This window comes from Periplaneta americana, chromosome 14 (genome assembly GCF_040183065.1).
Source record: "Periplaneta americana isolate PAMFEO1 chromosome 14, P.americana_PAMFEO1_priV1, whole genome shotgun sequence".
In the NCBI taxonomy this organism is placed as follows: domain Eukaryota; kingdom Metazoa; phylum Arthropoda; class Insecta; order Blattodea; family Blattidae; genus Periplaneta; species Periplaneta americana.
This window is the reverse complement of record NC_091130.1, coordinates 28,276,840-28,303,528: the sequence shown is the minus strand read 5'-3', so window position 1 is coordinate 28,303,528 and position 26,689 is coordinate 28,276,840. Positions and strand designations below refer to the sequence as shown.

At 35.5% G+C, this 26,689-nt stretch overlaps 1 protein-coding gene and 1 long non-coding RNA gene across 2 annotated transcripts in view; both read left to right on the top strand.

The window, feature by feature from the left end:
* The window catches only part of LOC138713959 (uncharacterized), a 144,081-nt gene extending 123,849 nt beyond the window's left edge, over positions 1-20,232 (top strand). Inside the window, exons 8-10 of the mRNA XM_069846539.1 lie at positions 13,959-14,182; positions 14,856-15,000; positions 20,091-20,232. Of these exons, the coding sequence (XP_069702640.1) occupies positions 13,959-14,182; positions 14,856-15,000; positions 20,091-20,232 (511 nt within the window). The remainder of the gene's footprint in view (positions 1-13,958; positions 14,183-14,855; positions 15,001-20,090) is intronic.
* LOC138713208 (uncharacterized) overlaps positions 1-22,897 on the top strand; it is a 169,039-nt gene extending 146,142 nt beyond the window's left edge. Inside the window, exon 3 of the long non-coding RNA XR_011335797.1 lies at positions 22,628-22,897. This is a non-coding gene — a long non-coding RNA (uncharacterized lncRNA). The remainder of the gene's footprint in view (positions 1-22,627) is intronic.
* Positions 22,898-26,689: the final 3,792 nt, after the last annotated feature.

The following is a 26,689-nucleotide window of genomic DNA, read 5'->3' as shown; positions in this document are numbered from 1 at the left end:
CCATAATTATAAAAAAAAATTGCCTTCAAATTGTTAATTTGATGAATGGTGTTGTTTCCTTGTCTCACAACTCACCCGGTATGACGTCTCTGTAGCATTTTAATTGTCGGTTTTCGCATTTTTCATCAACGTATTCTGACACTGTTTTAACCTTCAAGTTTACGTTAAAAAATGTATGTTCTTGTTTTTACATTCGGGGTAGATTGTTTCCAAATGTCTACGCAGTTTTGCGGACAATAAAAATCTGTTACTTAACACTTTGTTATATAGCACACAAAGGGCATCTGGAGCAATTTTATTGCCTGCATATGTAAATCCAAGAACCAAATATGATTCATTATATATTCATTTTTGATTGATTCACCCGTTTTTAAATTAGCAGCACTGGATTGTGATACATGACAAGGCGATCGACTAGTTTCTGAATTTGTAGAACTGTCATATTTTATTACCTTTTATTAGCCACCAATCCATTGAGATGACACTATATAATACGAAAATTAAAATTATTCGTAATATTAAATTAATATTATTGTGTTGGGAATCAAAGACACGTTGTTATTAACACATAATTTAACACGAACACCTCACATAAGCCTGCTCGTACTGAATGAATAAAAATTGACTTAATAGAAGTTGCAGAAGCAGAACGCCTTGAAAACAATGGACGAAATTCGTTTCTTTTTAAAAATATGTGTCAAAAATTTATTGCTGATTAAATAACATTGTCAATCAATTTTATTTTACAATTAAGACATTAAGTCTCCAAGCACATTTAGAAAAAATTATTCTTACACTATTGGCCTCGAGAGAAAAAACTGGAAACTTTCACACACACCAAGCAAATAAGAACCAACGAACTAAAAACTCGCCAGTCTCCACCCTCACCAAGCAGACAAAAGTTTTCAATAGAATTGACTACCTTAACTGAAAAAAGAAAGTCATGTTTTCTACAACAGCTCGAAGGTCAGCTTATACAAGGGTGAGATCTGGTCATCTACCCTTGCCAATATACTATCTTTCACAAGTACAGTCGAATACAGTATTGTACTATCGCGTTGAGAAAAACAGTAGCAATTAGAACTAAGTTGGCTGATGCTCTTAGAAAATTAAATACACCTCCTATGAATAAGTCCACAGAACTACTGACAATGGCAGTAACAGACGCTTTGACATAATCGCCATTAGTGAATCCTTGTCCCAGGGTATGATAATTGCCCCCACCATCAGGTTTGAAACGTATAAACGACAGCCTACAGACGTACATGAGGAGAAACGAGCAATCTACGTTCCAACCATCCCATATTATAAAGATAAATACCAACTTCACGATATCAGTGTTGCGGGATTGATGTTTGGAGCAAGAGAAACGATACCCATCTTCTCTTCTCAATTCTGTAAGACCCTAGGACTGCACAAATCTTTTCTGGATGATCTGCGCTCCTCATAATTAAAGAGTCAGTCAAACTCTTATAGAACCACCTATATGGACTCTAATTCAGTGTACTGAAAAAACTGACGCACCATTATCATTTTTCTTTTTCTTATTAGCTTTCATTGCTTTTCTACTTGTTTGTAACTTTTCTTATTCTGTTAACTGCCATTGTTTGTTTGCTTGTTTCTTTACTTGTTTGTCATTTTTCTTTGTTATCTTTCATCATCTATTTGTTCTTTTTTTGTTTTGTATGCTTTGCCTAGTGGCAGCCTCTAATTTGAGGAAGTTCTCGTAAATAAATAGATAGCCTATATGTTATTTATTTCAAAATATATATTACCAACCATAGATCTCCTAACTGTTGGCGGATCCCCAGGGATCTGTGAAGCACACTTTGGGAACCACTGCTTTAAATCATGTCGGAACTGCTTTTCATTGTACTTTATTTTGGTCCGTGATTAGTTGAGGCCAATGAGTATTACATTCTAAGTTATGCTGTAAATTGTTCTTTCTTTCTAATGATTGGGTACACTTGATAAAAATGAAAGTGGCCGGCGTCTGAGAGACTAAGTTCGAATCGGGTATTTCCGTAAGCGCTCGGGACAGCCAGGCTTTGTTCAAAAGATTGCGTATATTCTTCTAGTAATTATAATGGGGAACACAATTATTAATCACTAAAATCTTCCGAGAAAATAATTAATATACGAGATTTAAAACATACAGATCATTCAGACTGTTTAGGCTAAACAGTGAATATTGTAACACAAACACTATATACTGTATAACAGGTTCTCAGGTGGAGTATGACCATTGATCGTTACAATGCGAAACTTATAGTCCCGCGATCGCTGCGAAATTCGTCGTCGTCTTCACACCAAAGCGGGATGCAGTCGCGAATAGGGTTCTTCTGATGACGAAGTACTTCTGCTTTTTGCAGCTGCGGAAGATGATCATAGGTTCGTCATATAGAACCTTGGTTAACCGAAACTCCGTTTAAGAGAACAGAAATTCTTTTTTTCTTACAATATGTTCTCATTCTTTACTGTACCCTCTGTGGCTTTCACTGATCATGAAAATTTTGTAGTTTTCTATAGCACGCATTCTCTAATACAGTGGAATTCAATCTATGGTTGTCTTGATTACGTATGATAAAATGCTAACGTATTTATTTTATTGTAGGCCTACTTGTTGGTAATTATTGCATTATATTACAGTTTCTTTTGCAATATCAATTCTTGTTTTTCCTTGCTTGAATAACATTTTACGTAAATCATTAGTATTATTACTGCATCAATAATAATAATAATAATAATAATAATAATAATAATAATAATAATAATAATAATAATAATAATAATAATAATAATATTATTTATTTTTAGAACAACAATCATAGTCTGTTGTTAATTCTTATATAATTGCAATGCAGTTTGGGGATACAAATATAGCCTATGTTGGAGGTACGGTAGCAAAAAGATTGAATACCACTGCTCTAATAAATACTTAACAATAACAGTGTATAGTTCGAGATAAATCATAACGAGCCATCGGTATAGCTCAGCCCGCTTTGCCTGCCAATCCGAGTTGCGTTCGGACGCGGGTTCGATTCCCGCGTGGGCTGATAACCTGATCGGATTTTTCCGAGCTTTTTCCCCAACCGTAAGGCGAATGTCAGGTAATCTATGGAGAATCTTTGGCCTCATCTCGCCAAGTACCATCTCGCTATCATCAATTCCACCGACGCTAAATAACCCCGCAGTTGATACACCGTCGTTAAAGAACCAAGTGAAAAAATAAAATAAATCATAACGTCCCACTCTACCTCACTTAATCAGTGATTTTTAATAGGTATGAGAGGAAGGTTGTCTTTTGTTCACTGATATTTACAGCGTTAGGACTCATGGCACCAATTTATTTGTATAATTGAACAAAAGTATCCGATAATTTAATATTATTAGCGTAAGTTATCAATTGTTATACATTTTTGGTTTTAAAATTTCTCAAATCACGTAATAAATTTATCTCTTAGGCTTACTTAAGCGATAGTTGGGTTTTTAAATTATGTTTTTGCCTAGTAAACCTATTATAATTATGTGTATTAATGCTAACCTTGATAATAAATAATCTTCAGCTTACAGTAGGGATTAAAAAATAAGCAGTGAAAAAACTGTCATTACTTCATCTTAAACAAAAGTGTAGGCCTGTAATGAATTCTTGAAGAAATTCATTTGTAATGAAAAGAACTTCGTGCATACAATATTATACCAAATAAATTAGTCGTGCTTTATAGCATTCTGAAATTGAGCATTATTGAGCCATTCAGACCAGAAGTGGTGTAAGTCAAGAATGGGTAATGAGGGTTGAAGTAAACATTCTGTTAAATACAGCGCAAAGTAGCAAATAATATTCACTTTATTTAAACTATTAGTAGTCAGTGGATAGCAAGAACGACATATTAATTACTACTTCGCGCTGTATTTTACAGAATTTTTACTTTAAACCTCATTATCCAATTTTGACTTAACCACTTCTGCTCTGAACGGTACAATGTTGTTTTAACGTAATGTTTGGTACCTGTTTCTTTAAATTTATGAGTCAATAATATATAAGCTACTATAATTCTAGTCCACAGCTGTGGAATAACGGCTAGCGCGTCTGGCCGCGAAATCAGGTGGCCCGGGTTCGAATCCCATTTGGGGCAAGTTACCTAGTTGAGGCTTTTTTCCGGGGTTTTCCCTCAACCCAAACCCAATATGAGCAAATGCTGGGTAACTATTGGTGTTGGACTCCGAACTCATTTCACCGGCATTATCACCTTTACTTCATTCAGACGCTAAATAACCTGATATATTGATACAGCGTCGTAAAATAAACTACTAAAAACTATGATTCTATAAAACTTTTACATATATTGCTAGGTCCTAATCTGGTAAAATTGTGTGCCACAATATATCATTCAATAATTGAGCAGTTTGGACTTTTCCATTGCTAATTTCAAAAATTATAACACAAATTATAGCGCTCATTATTCCTATTGCTTCATAATTCCACTATTTCCACTGTTGATTATTAATGTATATTATTCCTTGTCTCTGTTATTGTTCCATATAATTAATTTAGTTACAACCATGGTATTCTTCTATTTATACTATATTTCACGTTACAGCAACTTATGACATGGAGTTTTCCGTCTTTAAATCTCGCAACGACCTGACGATCGCCGATCAGTCAGGCAGGCTAACCTAAGAGAAATCCACTTTTCGAAACGTTGTGTAAATAATTTTTGACAATTAGCAATAGAAAAAGTCCAAACTGCTCAACTATTGAACAATTCACCGTTGCTCTCCCCCCCTTCATTCAGAACAATGTACCATGTTACATGTATCCTATTGTTATCCGACCCACCAAAATACGAACGCAGTTTTGAGATTTACCTTCTGTATATACAAGTAAAAAATGAAAATTTAAAAAGCAGTGATAAACACCAGGTGCATGCAATTCTTTTCCTGTTTCATCCCACAACTGATCTTTCTTCCTTACATTCCGGTCAACAATGAAAATGTTTCTTGCTCAAAAATAGCTAATTCTTATGTATTTCCACCTGCTGAATTAAAAAATCACCATAAAATGACATATTAGCTCTTGCTTTGTAGATAAAGTGACATTTCATTTTTTAGAGTCAACATTTTCAGTTTGGGGGAAATTTGGGGAAAATTTTGTTTTGGGAGTTGACACACTTGTCAAATAACAAAACACAAATGTTCTTCAGCTGTTTGTTACAAACATAGGTATTGTTACTGTCACTGTGAATTTTAATGCAGAATTTCTGGTTTGGAAGTGTTTTTAAAGCATAAAATTTGTAAAAATGCCACGAAAATTGTGTGTTTGAAGTAGAAAATGAAGACAGTGTGGAACAAGAAGAAGAACCCAACAAGCCTTCCACATCCCAGGACCCTGATTTTGAGGAAAAAAGATGATAAACAGCACAGACTGAGTCAAGTGGAATTGAATGATCTCATTAGAGACCTTGACCTGTCAAAGGAAAAGGCAGAAATTCTAGGGTCTAGACTACAGCAATGGAATCTTCTCGAACGTGATGTCAGGGTCTCACAGTACAGACAACGTCACAGGGATCTGCTTCCCTTTTTTTTTTTAGAAGAAAAACAATCTTGTTTGCTGCGACATTAATGGCTTGATGAAATGTTTGAATTTGAACCATGATCCAATTGAATGGAGGCTATTCATAGACTCCTCCAAGCTTACTTTGAAAGCTACATTACTTCACAATGGCAACCGTCTTCCTTCTATTCCTGTTGGTCATGGAGTTCACATGAAGGAGATTTATGCAAATATGACAACCCTCTTCGACTCAATCGAATATCATGAACACAAGTGGAAAATCTGTGGTGATCTAAAACTCATTGCTGTACTCTTAGAAATGCAACTGGGGTACACAAAATATTGCTGCTTTTTATGTATGTGGGACAGCAGGGATAGGAAATCACATTATATTCAGGCAGACTGGCCTGCAAGAAATCATAACCCTAGCGAGAAAAATGTTGTTGCCGAGCCTCTCGTAGACCCAAAAGATGTTCTTCTTCCACCCCTGCATATTTTGTCATAGGTATGAACCAAGAAGGACAAGCCTTTAAGTACGTAAGAGAGAAATTTCCGAAATTAAGTGATGCCAAAGTCAAGGAAGGCATTTTTGTCGGGCAACAAATTCGAGAACTTGTAAAGGATCCTGCATTTGATCAAGTTTTGGCGGGGAAAGTAAAGTAAGTTTGGGAAGCCTTCAAGGGAGTTATTCATGGATTTTTAGGCAACAAAAGAGATGATAACTACATTCAGTTGGTGACAGTGCTCCGCAAAAATACCATCAACTCGGATGCAAAAGTCCCTTAAAATCCATTTTCTGCACTCCCACCTAGACTTTTTCCCTCCTAGTTGTGGAGCTTTCAGTGATGAACACGGAGGAAGGTTCCATCACGATATTTCTGTTATGGAACGAAGATATCAGGGTCGCTGGAATGAAACAATGCTTGCGGATTACTGCTGTCTTTGCGTAGGGATGCTCCGGAACTCACTCACAAGAGGCAAGCTAAAAGACGATCTCATGAAGCCACACATGATTCTCTTCAGACCCAACCATCTGCCAGGTATCTTCCATAAATTTAGAACTCTTAGAATGTAACTGCCATTTAAAAAAATTAAATGCACTTTCAATGTCGTTGGCATATGTAATTAAAATGTATCGTTTTCTCTTAATCCGTTAAACTGAAATATTTCCACCTATAGTGTATCACAGAAACTAGAGCTAAGAAAAATTTTTCATTGTCATATTCGTTTTTCTCAACCCAAAATTAGTAGGAATTGACTCATGAAGTGCAAGAAACATTCAAAAAAATTTTTTTTGTTGGCCAGTGTAATCTTCATTGCTCATGTCGTATAGCATGGAAAGTCTCCTAACACACTGTATTAACTGTTCAGTCGCCATTGCCAAAATGAATGCGGAGCGCGGGAAAACCTTGCAGCGAACTGCGAGTAGTAACGCTGCAGTCCCGCCACCCAGGCGGGATTGTATCGCTGCGGTGTGAATCAAAGCAGAGTCCGTGGATATACCAGAGTAGCGCAATCACGAGTCGGCCGCCATTGTTATTTCTTTTCAACACGCGTGGGATAGGAATATTTAAAGTAAAACTCAGATATTTTTAATTTGAAGGGCAAAAACTTCTAAAGGATCTTCTTACATTTTAGAACATTATTGTCAGTCAACATGCAAATGTATAAAAACGTCATTTAATAATTATTATTATAGCATAAATACGCATTTAAGTATTCAACACACTCCTTCATAAACGTCACAGATATAGGTATTACAGCAATATGAACTTCATAAATTACAAGTAACAAATTCAAACAACAATGTTGCAAATAAAAAACAATAAATCTAAACATTTCCAATTGCATTCCTCGTGCAAACTCTCCGACTTCCGCATATAAGAGGACACTATACTGAAATTAGTTTTAAGAGTTCACAATAGCGAAATCAATAACTACCACACTTACGAAGCTAGATTCACCAAATTTTATTCACTGGTATATCTGCTTAATAATGACAAATGCATAAAATTTCATCCGCCTGTGATAACTGATTTGCATTTTATTTATATTTTATTAGATATTGCACCGTTTTATATAAAAAGTCGTTTGCACTACAATTGACATTATTCTTAAGTGATATTCACTTATATGGATCCTTACATACATGGAATCAAAGCTTACTATAGAGGCTTGCTGTAAAATTAATAAGTAAATTACTACAATTTTTATTATAATAAAAAATAAAAAAAAAATTAATAGTCATAAAAATTCCTAGTCATTTACCCATTCACTTTACAGAAAATTCCAATAGTAATGTTTGTTCCAATGTAGATAAAGAATCATATAAGTGAAAATCAAAGGCTCTTGAACGTATTCTCCATAAGCAATTAAGCAAATATATGATTGAATTTAATATTATTGACCCCTTCCAATCTGGATTCAGAAGCGGGCATAGCACTTACACTGCCTTATTGAATTTAACTGAAGATATACGAGAGGCTATGGATAAACGACTAGCAACAATATTAATTTTATTGGATTATAGCAAAGCATTTGACTCTGTTGACATGGATCTACTATTAAATAAACTTCGAGTGTTAAATTTTTCTGACAGCGTTATCACCTGGATGCACTCCTACCTCACTGGCCGCCAGCAGCGTGTTGTCTTTAATAATCGGTTCTCCTCCTGGCAGAGAGTAGAGTCAGGATTTCCCCAGGGTTCGGTATTGGGTCCATTGCTTTTCTGTCTCTATATTAACGATATCGCCAAGTCATTTAAATATTGCAGATATCATATTTATGCAGATGACGTTCAATTATACATTTCCGCCAGTCCTGGTAGACTGAGTGACTGTATTAACAGACTCAATAAAGATCTCGAATCCGTTTCATCTTGGTCTCAACAATTCGGACTTAACTTAAATACAGATAAATCACAGGCTATCTTATTTTCGAATAAAAGATTAATCCCCGATATTAATAAGATGAATCTTCATCCTGTGACTCTGAATAAAGCGATCATTCCATTCAGTTCAACTGTAAAAAACCTGGGAGTTCATTTTGAATCTATCCTTATCTGGGACACGCATGTCAAACACACATGCAAGAAAGTATTTTCCACTCTTCACTCATTAAAAAGATTGTACCACTATCCAGCTAAATTAAAGCAGACGCTTGTACAGACTCTTATTATGCCTCATTTCGATTATAGTGATCTCGGGGTGGATTTATCCCATAAACTGCAACGTGTTCATAATGCGTGTGTTCGTTTCATTTGTAATGTCCGCTACTACGATCACATTTCGCCTTCTTTCGATAAATTATTGTGGCTCAGGTTAAATGAGAGGAGAAAGTTACATTCCCTTTCTCTCTTATACCGAATTTTGCACACCTCTACTCTCTCTTATTATCTGTCCGATTCCACAGTCTTTATCGATTTCATAACTTAAATACTCGGTCACAATATGATAACACGCTAGAAATACCACTCCACACATCATCTCTTTATTCTTCATCTTTCACTGTTGCTACTTCTCGTCACTGGAATTCTCTGCCACCTGAAGTCAAGGGTTGCCGAACTTTAATTTCCTTTAAATGTAAATTAGAAAACTATCTTATGATGAGTTGCCAGACCTAACGCGTTGCAAATATTTAATAGAATGTGTTCAACTGTATTTATTTTTATTTTTTATTTTCTTTTTTGTTTCTTATTTTTATTGTATAATCATGTAAATTGTGTTTATTTATCACTTAACGCCAATATGTATTCCACTGTGTTGTTTTTTTATTATTAATCTATTCTTGTGTACATTTTATTCAATTATCGCTTTCTGGTTTAATTATGTAAATCCTACTTAATTGTAATCTAATACTAATATGTATACTAATGTGTTTATTTTTATTTTTACTGTGTACAGTTTTTTTTATTGAATTATCGGCTTCTGTTTTTATGTGATTCGTATTTGATTCCAACAACATTAATATGTATTTCACGCTATGTTTATTTTTATTTTATGAGGTAAATTCTTACGTAACTTCCATTTTGATCTCATTATGTACCTAAATTGTATCAGTATGTAATTACTTAATTCTGATCCAGTTTTATGTTCAACTATGTAAGCAAGTTTTAATCCTGGTTGAGTGTAAGAGAAGGCCTTACGGCCTTAACTCTGCCAGGTTAAATAAAGCCATTATTATTATTATTATTATTATTAGTATTATTGTTATTATTCTTATTCTTCTTCTTCTTCTTATTATTATTATTATTATTATTATTATTATTATTATTATTATAAATAATGTAAATTATGGCGCAAGGAACTTTTTATATAAAGCAATACAATATTTTATTAAGTTACTAATAAAATGCAAACCACTTATCATAGAGGGACAACATTTTGTACATGCGTTATTATTAACCAGATATACTAGTGCTAACATTTTGTGAATTTAGCTTTAAAAATATGGAAGTTAGTAATTTCAGTATAATGTCCCCAAGGATACACTGAAGCGAGATTTTGCCATTTTTGTTAAAAAAATCGTTTCTTTGTTTTTATTTTTAAAAATTTGTTTATGGTCTAAAGATGCCCTCTGCTAATTTTCATGACATACGACCGGTCTATCAGCTGTTTAGGGTCACATTCTTAAAAGGATTGAATAACTATTGATTTTATGCATCCAAGAAAACAATAGAGACATAAAATAATTTTGTCCCATTTTGAGTCGATTCTGGCCCACTGTGGCTTGGTGTGAGTGGATTCATATCCCGCTGTAGTTACAATAATTCGCGTCGGTTTCGCATTCGCTACCGCTCCCGCGTCCCGTGTCTGTGTGCGCAGACCTTTAGAGTAGTTTGTAGAGTGATAGTTAAGAGCTCGTGAGATCAAATCTTGCCTTTTAAATGCATCAGTGAAAATATAACAGGTTTTAGTAATTTTTTTTACCATTACAATGCTTTTCGCTTTATTATTTTTTTCGTGTTAATAGAAACTTTTGACGCTAGATGGAAGTAACACTAAAGACGACAATTAGGGGCTTTCATATTAAAATGCTGTGTTAATTATTTTATTAATCCCTGCTGCTTTACACTCTCTTGTCTAAGGAACATTCAGTAAATATGTTGACGGTTAAATAATTGGCAATAATTAATTTGCAAGTTGTGCTACAGGGAATATGATTATTATAATTAACCCGTGATCATGAGAGTCTAAACATAGTAATTGTAAACAAGAAGAAAAGCCATAATTCTGATGAAAAAATATATTCTGATTTCCTGGAATTGTAACCACAAATTTTCATCAATTTTGTAATTATCTGTAAGTAACATGAATTAACATAACCAAAATTATTTGATTATATTACTATAAAAGTAGTTGCAAAAAATAAAAGTAAGCACAAAACAAAAAATTCACTACGGATATTCGAACTCGAACTGTCTTCATAGAAGTTCAGTAGCTTAACCACTGCTCCACGCGAAGCATGCTGTGGAGGTATTAAAATGCTGTGTTAATTATTTTATTAATCCTTGCTGCTTTACACTCTCTTGCCAAAGGAACATTCAGTAAATATGTTGACGGTTAAATAATTGGCAATAATTAATTTGCAAGTTGTGCTAAAGGGAATATGATTATTATACGAACCTAAATCCGTGATCATCAGGGCCTAAACATAGTTATTGTAAACAAGAAGAAAAACCATAACTCTCGTGACAAAATATATCCTGATTTCCTGGAATTATAACCACAAATTTTCACCAATTTTGTAATTATCTGTAAGTAACAAGCAAAATTATTTCATTATATTACTCTAAAAGGAGTTGTAAAAAATAAAAGAAAGGAAAGAACAAAAAATTCACTACGGAGATTCGAAGCACGCTGTGGAGGTAGCCCAAATCAGCGCCTTGTATTATGGAGTTAACTGAAGCGGCGCACGGAGGTTTACGGTAGTGAACTGCGAGCTCACCTGAAGAGACTTAGAAAATTTCCGCTGCTCAAGAGAGCGGCCACTTTCATTTTGACCAAGCGTAGGGCCCTACATTCATTCAAAAAATCTTCATTGATGTATTTGTCTTCTGGTTTCCCAGTATCGGTCCCATTCAGAAGTGCTGTAAAAATAACATAAATTCACTTGGTACAAACTGTTGGTAAATATTCTGTTTATGAGGTACCTATAATTATACTCAGTGGCAGCTGCTATTCAGGTGAGCTATAGACAGTGGGTAATATGCTTTTCTTTGTCCAAAGTGCGCGATTTTACTGTATTTAGAATACTGTAATGTGAAAAATGATCTTTATTGTTGTAACTAATTGTTTACTAGAATGAGGTAACAGCAATGGAACAATCACGAAAAATGTATTTTGTGCATGTGTGACTTGGTATGTAGCATTGCCAATTATCATTGGCAGTGTAGTGTAAATATAACTGTTCCAGTGATAGGACTGTATTTCACTAATATGAGTAATCGAGAGCTTAGTGTGAAACTAACGTAACTACAAAACTGACATTTTTATACAAATCGATGGCAAATACATTCTTCTACAGAGCTGTTATCATATGTCCCAGAAAAGAGCGGCCAGCCGGTTGGCCACACCCTACTTGGTTTCCGCCTCGCGCTAACCGTTTCTCCCGCGCAATCGAGCTCCAGTAGCCATATGGCATTCAGTGTGCTTAGAAGTCATGTAATGAAACTCTCGATTCTTCAAGTGTACAACGTTAGTGTACAAAGTTTAGTGATTATTGTGTATTTAGGTAACGCCTAGCAACAAATTCTCACTGTGTGAACGTGTGTATATGTACAATACATACATAAAAGGCAGAAGGTCGTGTGCGAAAACAAGACGAAAATTTCGAATAAAGTTTGCAAACAGACCTGTGCCTTCGGCCAAAACAATTAAAAGATTTGGAGAAACAGGCTCAGTGAAGAATCGAAAATCAAGCAGAAAACGTAGTGTTCTTACGCGGAACGATTGTCAGTTTACTTCCAACAAGATTCCGCCACTACTCATACAGCTGCAGTGTCAATGAGGGAATTGAGGCGTATTTTCGGTACGAGAATAATCAGTAATAATTTGTGGCCTCCACGAAGCCCAGGTATAACACCCTGTGACTTTTATTTATGCGTAACACTAAAAGGTAGGGTTTCTAGGGAAAATCCTCATTCTATAGATGAACTAAAAGACTATATACAAGAAGAAATCCAACTATCAATGATGTGGAACTTCAGAGTGTTGTTCATTCGTTTATCAGAAGATGTCAGTTGTGTGTGACGGCAAATGGGGGCCATTTCCAGCAACGACTGTTAAGCATGGTAAGTCCAAATTATTGAACGTTTATTGTTAGTACTGTTATATATTGGAGAAGCGCCGGAAAAATGGTTATATGCTCGGCGGAAACCACGCAGGGCGCGGCTGGCCACTCTTTTCTGGGACGTATGATAATAATAGCTCTGTACTCGATTAGAAAAAATCGTAACTCAGTTCCGAAAAGTCTTATGTATAATACAATTCGTAACTACAAAACATAATGGTATAGTTCATGTGAAATAAGCGTATTGCCTGTTAAGAATTTTGTTGTGAATAAATCATTGATTGTAGTTACATTAGTTTCACATTAAGCCCTCGTATTTACCTGTATGTTTATCCCATGTTTCAAGTCAACAGTTTACTGAAAGTTTTACTTCTACAAGTTTAAAAGAAAATTGAAAATAAAACATTTCGGTATGACTATCCCAGATATAAATGTAATACACAAAGCCAAAATGGAACATAATATTACGTACCGTTGCTTATAATAAGAAGTTTAATATACTGTACAGTAGTGAGTCCAAGTGAACATTCCGATGTTTTTGTTGGCCAACCAGGAGCAGGTCCCCACCAGTACTGCCACTTCTTGTATCTGCAAACTCACGGCGTTTTGCCAGATGAAAACTTACGTACTACCCATATGTTGTATAGTATTTTGTAAGTTTTCAGAACTGGACATGCCTGTTTTATGACTAACCACTAGATGCCAATTAAATTGTTCTCACGGGTTAGCCTCCCTTTATTTGCATGGTTGGTGAATCCCCTAATGTTTAGTTTATTTTTATCATTCCTCACTGGTGTTTGTGTTATCCTTCACATCTGCCGCTGCTTGCATCTGTGAACTAATGGTGCTTTGCCAGATTAAAAGTTACATACTAATGTTATATTATTAACATTTGGTACTCATGGTAGCATTCTCCTAGAGATACTTTACGTTTATAAAGAAGTTGCACCTTTATAGCTTCTATCAAACAGAAATAGGACGATTTTGTATTTTAGATAGACAATCATTGCAATACATTTTCCAACTGTACTTCATTTCATGCACGTTTATGAATAATGTTCTTAAAACTTATACAAATTGTATTTGCTCTGATATTGTGTTTGGTTGTGTGCAGGTGGTGTGAAATTGAGTATAACCAACTAAGTCACATCATCGTTCTGTTAATTGAGGGGCTTTCCCTAAATGACTTTCAAGGTCATGAGAGTTTATTTCCTGCAGTCACTGACAACTTCAAGTCTAAACTTGAACTAATAACACCAATAGCATATGGTGGATGTGCAATAAAAGAAATGGCAAGAGTTCCTTTATTGTGCAACCAGAAACACAGGCTGCTGAAACGTGAGTACATCATAGTCAGTTTCTCTCTTAATAATTGTTTTTAGGTAAGCTTGCATGTGGTCCACTGCTGTGGAGTAATGGTTAGCTTTCCTGGCCGTGAAACGAGCGAGCCTGGGTTCAAATCCTGGCTGGAACAAGTTATCTGGTTGGAATATTTTCCGAGGTTTTCCCTCAACCACTCGACGCAGAATTGCTGGGTAACCTTCGGCATTGTATCTCAGACTCATTTCGTCTTCATTAGTATCATTTAATTAATCATTTTAATAGTTACAAGTTGATTAGGGTTCACACTTTTAGAGTAACAGCGCGTCTGGCCGTGAAACCAGGTGGCCCAGTTCGATTCCCGGTTGAGACAAGTTACCTGGTTGAGGTTTCTTCCGAGGTTTTCCCTCAACCCAAATGAGCAAAATGCTGGGTAACTTTCAATGCTGGATCTCAGACTCATTTCACCAGCATTATTACCTTCATCTCATTCACATGCTAAATAACCTAAGATGTTGATAAAGCGTCGTAAAATAAAAAAGTTGATTAGGAAACATGGCGAACATGATATCAGGATCTACCTACAAATGGCATCTGTCTGCGAGAGTTGCACACATCTGGAGAAGCCGCAGGGCAGGGGCTTTAATAAGCGGACTACAAGTGACCGGAGAAGTGTAGCTCCCTCGGATAGATGGCACCTTGGTGAGTCATGGAATCGATGATGGCATGGACTTCTGGTTGAAGATGCAGCAGATTCAGGCACATGAATTGCGAACAGATGCCATCGATCTAAGGAGGCTGCAGAACAACATCGCTGGCAGGCAGAATGATCTCCAGTCAGAACTGGATGCTATGATTGAATCGATACAATGGCATCATGCAATGAATCATGCGCTTGAAGAGCGATCCTAAATGGACTTCAACAATCATTACAATATAAAGAGGTTGCACATTAAGCCTAAAACTGTGGTGCTTGCCTGCGGGCTCTCCTCCTCTCCGAAAAAATAAAATCTTGCATGTGTACATGTTGTCATGATCACTTTCCATCCACATGAACAGTACAGCATATCTGAAAATTCGTATTTATCATTCTAACAAGTCCTCCTCAGTGTTCGAGTTGTTGCCATTGCTATTAGATAGATAGATGAATTTAATGTCATTCAGCGATTTACAGCCAGAGACAACATCAGAATGGAAATATATAAAATATGGCTACTACAATATGAATAAATATAAAAATAAAATAAAAAATAAATATACAATCACCAGATAATCACAAAAACAGGTTAAAAGTTTTAAAAGAAATAGTATGAAATCAGGTTAAAATGTACAAATTTGACATTACATGAGGTTAAAACAAATAGTATCTAAAACGTAATATTGCTAAAATCATTGACACTGTAGATTGGATTTGCCATCAATATGCTTCTCATCATCCTTCTGAAAGTAAAATATGACATGTTTCTTATATGCAATGGTAAAGAGTTATAAAGTTTATAAGATATGGAAATAAAACTATTGCTTGTAGTGATATATTTGTACTTGGTGAAATATATGTCAAGTCTGGAACGGGTAGAATAGTTATGAATAGATGAACAAGTAGTAAGATTATGCACATTACGCTTAACACACAGAAGGCAATCGAGAAAACATTGAAGGCAACGTAAGTATTCCTAGTTGTACAAAAAGTGGTTTACAATGAGTTCTAGAAGAGACATCACAAATAATTCTCACTGCTCTCTTTTGAAGAATAAACAATTTAGAACCCGAAGTATGGTTACCCCACAAAAGCGTCCCGTAACTTAAGTGACTGTAAATATGGGCATAATAAACCGTAAGTAAAGAATTATAACATAATGTTTGTCTGAGGATTCGTAACATGAAAATTCCTTTATTAATTTTATTAACAAGATATTCTATGTGTGTACTCCAGCCCAGACCGGCTTCGAGGTGAATGCCTAGGAATTAACTGTGGAAGACAAGTCAGTAATATTTCTGTTAAAAGAAAATTTAATATCTACAGTCTTATTAGAGTTGATGCTAAGTTTATTGGCATCACACCAGTCCTTTATCCTGAACGATATGTTGTCAGGCTGTCTTTTCATCAAAACATCATTATCCTGAGAAATTCCAAGTGCCAAATCATCAGCAAACATGAAAGTGTCAAGGCAGTCATCCACAATGCTGACTGGGAGGTCGTTAATATATATATATATATATATATATATATATATATATATATATATATATAATGAAGAGCACGGGACCAAGAACGGAACCCTGTGGGACACCAAACTTGACAGGTTTAAATTGAGACATTGCACCATTACAGTAAACAGATTGGTGTCTGCCTGTTAAATAAGAATTTAAAAACATAGTACTAGAATTATTAAAACCATAAAATTTCAGTTTTTGTACGAGTATATCGTGAGAAATGGTATCAAAAGCTTTGGTAAAATCGTAAAAATGGCCTAACATTAACCTGGGGTTTCTAAAACACTAAAACCCTTCTCCACTAATTTAACTATGGCTTCAATTGTATTGTGGAAGGATATAAAACTATACTGATTAACAAATAGACGATTGTATTCAAAGTAATCTGTAATTTGATTATGTAATAAAATTTCTAATACCTTCGAAAGTGTAGGTGTTATATTAATTGGTCTATAATTTGAATAATGTAACTGATTACTTTTTTATGGATCGGAATAACTTTGGAATATTTAAAGATGTCTGGAAAGGTGCATTTATCAATACAAGTGTTGAAAATATGAATTAATAGTTCACAGGTAAAATTAGCAGCAGTTTTGTTAATTTTTGGACTTATACCATAAACATCTGGACAAGAATTGTTTCTAAGTTTCAGAATAGTAGTGTAAACCTGCTGAACAGTAACGTAATTAAGTTTAAAAAATGTACCAGGTTTATGTGAATTATTTATAAAGGACGAATAATCGTTGTTTCCTATAAGAATATTAACAATTTCATCTACTTGACAGATAAAATTGCAATTTATTTCTTCAGAATTTATGACGGGATTTATGGCACATAAAAAACCTTGAATAAGAGATATCTAGAATAGACTACCAATTTAATTTGTTATTGTCAAAATTCATCTCTGCTGTTCACCATCTCCAGCTATTCTTCTGTCTTTGGGTTAATGAATTCTGCCTTGCAGGTGCTGAGATATCAGAAAATATGTAATTGAACTGTCCACGTTGGCACAATATCAGAAAGTTTTTATTTCAATCAAATTGGAGGCTGTAGAAAGCGACATTGTTTAAAAGAAACAGTTGCTGATGAAATTCTAGTTTTATTAAAATTGTTCAATTATCTCATACCTTATGATAAAAGGTTGTATTTTAATTTATGGCTTTTGCGTCAAATATCTGAATATATCATATTTACCCGTGTAATGGACGCACACCAATTTTTCGCGTTAAAATAAAAAAAATCCCCGCATAATAGACACATAGAGGAATATGAGTGTGACAAATAATAGCAGTGATGCTGAACCTCAATGAGGTAAGACTAGTGTTAATAATAACAATAAAATGTCTTGTCTTATTGTCGCTGTATTCATTGTTACACGTTATTTGTTTATACAACTGCTGCTAACTATCGATTGTCTTGGTGCAATGCAATCGATATATAAATTAGTCGCGGCCCATATATCGTTCACCTCTGATTGAGGTTCTGGCTGATATGTACATATATTAACATTATAGAGCTAGGATTTATATGTAGTAAGAATTAAAAATTGACGCCGAGTATAGTTGAGTCGATGTGATGCCGGTTAAGAAGATTTTAAGCCTGATTGAAAGATTCGAAATGCAAGAAAAGTCACAAGGACTAGACAATGCAGCTTTTAAACCCTCCGCTGTTTTGTAAGTAGTGGTTAAGAGGATTAAAGACCCTTAGCGCTAACCAATAGAAGTACTGAATGACAAGAATGGCAAGTATAAGGAGTGGGGGGGCATGGCTTGCATGTTTATAAACTATACCTAATAAAAATATTAGCTTTTACTACATACGAATCCTAGCTCCAATTATCAGGCAGTACACCTCACTTGATGCTATGTGTCAGAGGAAGAACAATTGTTTGTATGCATCAGAAGTGTGATTAGTGTAATATGTAGCTAATCTGCAATGTATGCAATGGAGGAAGAAAGGAACTGACCATCCTACGAAATAATCTCCTGGCCTAGTTGCCTCACAAGTGGTGCCTTATTGGTGTCACTTGTGAGGTTCAGACCTGTCTTCAGACAGTTGACTAAACAGCAACAACATATAACGTTACATATTCTACTGATTATTTCAGCATTCGAGCTGGTGCACCTTTAATACGTGTTTCTTTTTCACTAAAATTTTTTCCTCGCATAAAGGACGCACCCTAGTTTTTTGTTATAAAATCGAAGAAGAAAAGTGCGTCTATTGTGCGGATAATTACAGTAATATATTTCAGACTTGTAAATTTTTGGTATCACAGAAACCCTTTCATTCCTTAATTTATTATTAATTTAAAAATCACCTTATTTTTTGAGAACTTGATTAAAAATGATGATAATAATGATAATAGATATAATATTAAGGTACGCTTCATTTGAGTTATTGTTGAGACAGTATTTTTATAATTTAACGAATGGTTTCAAAACTTTATATAGAACCTTAGAATTTTAAGATGCCAGTTTCCTAAAAATGTAATTGCATTGAACATAAAATACATTAATAGTTTTGTATATCCTACTCCTTCTCACTTTTAAAAAGTTCGAGAATGCTATTCAGCATTAGCTTGCTTAAATTAAGATTGAGTGATTTTTGTTCCAGACGTTAAATTTTTGGCTTGTATAAGTCCTATATATTATTTTAATGTACCGAAGTACATATGATATTTCCATGCAGATATTCTGCGTCATCATACGATGAAAGAGTAATGGAACGGAGAAAAATTCTCTCCGGCGCCGGGATTTGAACCCGGGTTTTCAGCTCTACGTGCTGATGCTTTATCCACTAAGCCACACCGGATACAACCCCGACGCCGGTCAGAATCGTCTCAGATTAAGCTCCAACTCTTGGGTTCCCTCTAGTGGCCGCCCTCTGCACTACGTCATAGATGTCTATGAACGCAGGACCGAAGTCCACACATGTGCTGAGGTGCACTCGAAATGAGTGACTAGTTGGCCGGGATCCGACGGAATAAGCGCCGTCTTAAATCACGAAGTGATTTACGCATATCATATATATTATTTTAATGTACCGAAGTACATATGATATTTCCATGCAGATATTCTGCGTCATCATACGATGAAAGAGTAATGGAACGGAGAAAAATTCTCTCCGGCGCCGGGATTTGAACCGTATGATGACGCAGAATATCTGCATGGAAATATCATATGTACTTCGGTACATTAAAATAATATATATGATATGCGTAAATCACTTCGTGATTTAACCCATTTATGCCCGTAACTTTATTTTTGTCCAAATGTTGTGAGTGTCACACACAGTTTTTGTTTTTACACATCTTTAATTGTAAATGAACGAACACAGATGAATCTTTACATTTAGGCGCATTTTCAGGGTGGGTTGTTAACGACCCAGTGGGAAAATCTGATATACATTTTTTCTTTCTTTTTATTTATATCTAAATTACTACATGTAACGACAGTAATTGTGAATATTATTTTTTTGTGTTATTGAATTAACATGTTATTGATATTTTACATGTAATTTATAATTTCACAGTGCACAAGTAAATATTCACATAAAGTTTAGTCACAAAAATACGTATAGTAAAATATAAATGACTCAATATTATCCAAACACATAATTACCATGTTATGTATGAAACTCTCTGACGCACTTGTCATGAAGCGGAGCCGGGCATGGAGGTTTGGAACAGCCTTTAGTAGTCTTGTTTTTGCAGACAGCACATCGGCAACGTGGCTGACCAACCGCCAGCAAGTGTCCAGCATTGCGACGTGCTGGACCTGCGACTATATTTCCCACTTTCAGATTCTTTCTGGGCCCCGGTGAAGATACTGGTGTTCCATATTTCTGCATCATAGCGATTACAGTTGTCCGTCTGAATGACAAATTATCCAAGAAAATTCCTTTTGATCTTGCTGTTAACCATGCATTATTCATGGCGACATCAAACATCCACAAAAGAATTAGAACATACTATTTTTTTCCCTCTTATTCCAATTCTGTATGCTGCTATGTTTTGATCCATCTGATCAACACCTCCCATAAAACTATTATATTTCTTGATGAGTGGATTGTGTAACGGATATCCTCTTCTTTTCTTTGGGTGAGTACCGATCTGCTCTTCCTATAGGGTGCACGCCAAACTCATTTGAAACAACTGTCAAAATATTCAGCTAGATGACTGTCTTTAGAAAGTGATAATGGATGACTCCACTGGACAGGATTATAAACTGGTGGAAAATTAGGGAGGGTCTCACCCTTCTTCCACTGCGGAATATATTTTGTATTCAGTACAGATCTTGGATTATAGTTTTTATGCCCTCTTGTTTTAGTTGTAGTCTCTACCTCAGCTTCTACTTCCAACAATACCGTAGCCTCCAATGTAGACTCAGGGGAATCATTTTCATCATCTCTTGTTTCATTTGAAAACCTTACCTCAGCTTCTGCTTCCAACAATGTCCTCGTCAAGCAGTCTGGATTATTACACTCCTCATCTCCAGAATCCCCATCGCTTTCTCCATGTACAGGTGGTGCAATATAAACAATTTCTCCAGATATGCTCCTTGTGTCTGTTGCTTCAAGTTCAGATATTATTTCATGAGTTTTCAGTCCCTTCCTAGTATATCAAAACAAAAATAAACTATAACTAACGAAAAAGAATCATATAAACATAAATATTACTAAGCGACAAAATGGTACCTCTCATTTTCCCACTGTGTCGTTAACGACCCACTCTAAAAACTATTGTCATTGTTGCTATATTACTGTAACTGTTACAATGCTATCAGGATATATTGTATTACTTACATTTTGATGTTTTAGATTCGTATTCAGAAGCTCGACAATGAGCCACACTCGATGCCTACAAATAGAAATTATTAGCTATGTGCTGCAGAATCCTAGTCAATTACGCAAGCTGAGAGATAGTTTCAAACAAAATGTGAATGGTGCAGCACTAATCATACACAAATGTTTATAACTCAAGACAACACTCTCAGTTACCAACTTAATTTATAGAAGTCACAATATAACACTACCGGGATATTTTATACAAATTATAATCACTGGGTCGTTAACGACCCAATGGGCATAAATGGGTTAAGACGGCGCTTATTCCGTCGGATCCCGGCCAACTAGTCACTCATTTCGAGTGCACCTCAGCACATGTGTGGACTTCGGTCCTGCGTTTATAGACATCTATGACGTAGTGCAGAGGGCGGCCACTAGAGGGAACCCAAGAGTTAGAGCTTAATCTGAGACGATTCTGACCGGCGTCGGGGTTATATCCGGTGTGGCTTAGTGGATAAAGCATCAGCACGTAGAGCTGAAAACCCGGGTTCAAATCCCGGCGCCGGAGAGAATTTTTCTCCGTTCCATTACTCTTTCATTGTATAAGTCCTGGTAATTAAAATTTCCTTAAATTTTATAAACTATTAATTATAATGAGGTTATCTCTGCATGATGTAATAATGTACATGCACCAGTATTATATTATTATATTTTTTCCTTCTTTTTCAGAGTATGCAGGATTAAATATGTTAATTAAGGAAAAGGAAGAATCCTTAAAACAATTTAGTGCCATTTTCCCTATTTCTGAAGCATCATTAAATAATCCTGATGATATGAAATTTTCCCGAAAGCAATTAATACTTTCCCCTTCAGAAATGGCAGAATTGAATTTTCCTTTACCTTTTAAAGACGGTCATCTTGGGAAGTGAGTATCAAAGCAAGTATGAGTTATATGATTACTAATTAACATTTTGGTCTTAACATTTTTTTGACGTGAATACGTCTGTAAGTTCGGTTCACTAGTAGGGTGCCATCCCTAAGATTGACAAACATTTTCAGGTCACTTTTATCGTGCCTATAATTTCTAAACTGCATGAATATTGCAATGAAGTAAATAGCGATCATTAGATGAAGGATCAATGAATTTGATACTCATAGTGACCAGCGCCAGGTTAATGCACATTCAAAACAGTTACATTTAGTTTGGACTTCTCAGTCTAGCTGGGAAGCATATATGAATGCCTGCATAAGCCTGTAAAGGTCTTCGAACATTCACATGAATACCTGTTGTGGTTTATTTCGAGAAGAATGAATACATAAGTTCGAGCTTCCTAATATGTCTCCTGAACAACCACGAGTCAAAATAACAATTCTGCTATATTAATCTTATGAACTAATTTTCTTTAGCATGTATGTGATAATAATACTTCACTTCGTATGTTGACTCCCCTGCTGTGTTGACAGGTACAAGGATTATGTCCTTACAAAGGAGTACTACCACGAAGTATCTCACAAATCACCAATGTTTTCTTTAGATACAGAAATGTGCCACTTAAAATCTGGAGCACTTCAAGTTACTAAAGTTGCATTGGTAAATGAGAAACTAGAGGTAGGTGTTCCATTATTAAGTAAATTGAAAACAGCTATTACAACAATTCTCTTTATTGAAATATGTTTTATTCATTAGATTGTATGTTATCATCCTATTGCCCTGCTTTGAATGAATGGAAATTTTGTTACGTACCCCTGTGCCTTAGCATAACCTTGCATTTTAAGTTAACAATGGAAACTATGTATGAAGCTGTATAAAAAGCTCCGTCCCCAAGTTATATTTCATTCTGTCTAAACCAGGGATACAGTACTGGCGAGAGAGGGGTGGAAAGCATGAGGAAGGCGTTGATTCCCCGTCCACAGTCCACCAGTGTTGAATGACGTATCTGTAGCCTGTACGCAATCACTTAACACAGACATTGAATACAAATTCCCTCCCATACCAAGTTAATGATGCGGAGGTGGAAGGAAGGGGTGAGTGACTTATTCCGATGTGTGACGTAACACCACAATTGTCGCCCAGTTTTGCAAGCCTGATCTAAGCAGTCTTCTTGAAGTCTTGTTTTCTTCTTAGCTTCCATTACATCATCTCTCCAATTATGTCTCGGCCGAAACTGTACCTTCTTCCCTACTACTACTGTTACTACTACCACACTGCTACCTTAATTATACTACTGCTGTTGCTTGTTTCCTGTTCTTATACAACACATAATTGCATGTATTATCGTATTTACCCGCGTAATAGACGCACTTCCATTTTTTGATTTTTATAACAAAAAAACTAGGGTGCGTCCTTTATGTGAGGAAAAAAATTTAGTGAAAAAAGAAATATGTATTAAATGTACAGTTAACCTTAAAAGGAATGAGATGACTCTTGGTCGTCGGAAGTTAAAGTTCTACAGCGCGGTTCACTAGATATCGACGTAACGATACGTACTATGACCAATACAACAAGACTTGTTATAAGGATCACATCAAGGACAAGGACCAGAATAAGGATCACGAAAAAGACAGCCATTTAAGGCCACGATTTAACAACATAGCTCGGGTCACAAAATATCATTGCTTCACTGTACCGAATGGCAAATGCCTGCTATGGGATCTACATTCTAGACTGCTGCTGTCACTGTCTTGTGTCGGTAGCTCATATAGTAGCGTGTCGGTTCCACTGCTTAACCGAAACGTCTCGTGTTTGATCTCAGGTAAAACTTTTTTTATGGAGGTGTAATTAATTTCTTCAGAGTTCCTCGACTGTCTAATTTGTCAAAAAATATGAATAATTTAGCCCGATTTCTGGGTCTTACAAGTGGGCTGAACCTCGTCAAAAAATAAATCTTACTTGGAAGTTAAAAGTATTCTTCCTCAAACAAACATCATAAGAAACAAAAAGAGACCTGTTAACTTAAAATCTTGTCTACATGCCATCAGCTTCTATTACAGCTCTAAATCGGTCCGACATGGATGTCACGAGATTGTGGAATAAGTTCTAATCCCCGGCGAGATCTTCCCAGGTGTCAACAACTTGATCCCACAGTTCGTCTCGATTTCGAGGGCGTCGGTGAGCATAGGTGGCTAGCCTTCTCTTTTTTAATTCTGCCTATAAATTTTCGAAGAGATTGAAATCGGATGACTTCGGAGGCCAATTAATGATTTCGATCTCGGGTCTCCTTTGAAACCATCTTTGAATGCTTGTGGCATAGTGCACGGGATGATTATCCTGCTGGAACAGCAATGTTCCTTCGGGAAAACGTTCTAGGAGCGGAAGGAAGGAATATATTTTCCAGAATGTGCTCGTAAGTTCCCCGCATTAAACTGGCCATCGATGCGTTCTATAACGCCAGGTCCATCGTAAGACATCCACCCCCAACACGATATGCTAAAGCGCTCCGATCTTTCACTTCGGTGCACATAGCGCTGATCATGTCGAAGACCATCCTCACGATAGACACGGACAGGACCTTCGGAATCACTCGAGATGGTTGTTTCGTCGGAGAAAATTACATTTCTCCAATCGAAATCCACTCGATGGGTAGTGAAGGCAAGACGGTCGACAGCTTGTGCTTCCCCCAATATTTCCATTTGCGCAGCCCTCCGACTCCTAATACCGCGGTTCCTCAACCTGCTGATCACAATCTGTGAAGAACCGGGAAAGTTAGATGCTGCTCTTATTTCGTTAGCAGTCCGAATGGGGTCCTGTCGAACTGTCTCGAATAAGAGAGCACCCTCTTCCAATGAAGAAATCCGCGGACGCCCAGGAATAGGGCGATATTCTACTTCCCCTGAATTTTGTTAACGATGAACCCACTTCCAGGAACACCGACCAAACGGCCAGCAGATCTAGCCCCATATCTAGCCTCAACTAGAGCTATAATACACTGTCTCATGTCAAGTTGGTTCACCATTAAGATGAGAAATGAGGGATGACGATAATACTTTAGTGTAGACAATGACTATTTAACGTGATAAAGAATTATTGAAACAAGGAGCATCTTGCACCGTAAGAGTTAATAAATCAACCCTAAATTAAATATTTAAATAACAGGATATAACAGGAAATACATTTGTTGCAAAACTAATCAAATTAAATCTAATTACATTAAGTAAACAAACCCCAAGTTATGACACCAGCTTGCTGCAGCTAACTTGCAGGTTATTAAGATAAGCATTGAATACGTCCGTGCTTATGCGTTGGACGACAAAACCAAACATCGAAAGTTCGAATCTTGCCGAGGAATGTAACTTCTTACTTTTTATAATGTAACTCAGACTTCTTACTACAATCATTCATATTTCTTAATATTTATTAATATTTATAGCCAACATTGAATTTGTAAAGAAAAGACTTTAGAAATCTCATATGGAATTTGTGATCTGTAGTGACATAAACATAACTTAGATTATCTGTCGGAGCTTTTCCGTAAAAGTAAATTAAATTCAATCCTTGAAACTGGAAACCTTAGTCGTAGAGTCATTTTCCCACCAGCATACAAGCTGAAGTAGCACAGCCATTGATAAAAGTTTTGTACACAGAATTAGACTGAATTCCTATTCGACAGAAACTATAATCAATGGCTTGTATGAACATGATAGACAAATCTTGTTTCCAATGTTACTGAACAATTTCAAAATATTAATTTAAAAACTAAAGAAAGGGTCGTAAATGCTGTATCTAGTGATTATTTACATTTATGTCTACAAAATGAATCTTGTAAAAACGTATGTTACTGGTACTACTGATATTAAGAGTAAATGTATTGTATTATTCACTTAATTTCAGAATCACTTCAGTGGATGTTCTCCACTCAATGTTGTGAAAAAATTCAAAAGTAAAAACATGTAGATAACGCAAAGACTTAAAAATCTCATGTATTAAAAAGAAGAATCTATATGTAATAAGTTGCAATGTAATGATCCTCATGTTCTTAAATACTACGAGAAGTACAGTGCAATTTATAAAAAAATATGAAAGAGGGAAATAGAATACATTTGAATAGAAAAGTACAAAATTCAGATAATGCAATTAAAGCTATTCTGAATATTATTAAATTTAAACTTGGAAATATCCTAAGAAAATATTTTTTCATTAATACCAGTGATTATAAAGTAGAGGATCCCAAATATATTTCAAAATCTTTTAACGTCTTATAGTATATAATACAGAAATATTATTGACAACTTAAACTTTCAAGATTTTGCAAAAGATACTGCAATTGGTTACTTAACAGGTGCATTTAATAATCAGTATTAATATATGTAATTAGTCAATAACTGCAACAGTGCTTTTTCATTCAGTCATAACATGAATGAAATTGAATGCACATTAAATTGAACACTATTGCAAACACGTAGATAGAATAGTTAAAATCAGCTGAAGGGGTGAGAGTGGAATAATCCAAAGCCACACTTAAAAAAAATTGTTTTGTGCGAGTGCATTTATTACACATATGGGAAAGCTACTAATAAAATATTGTAATA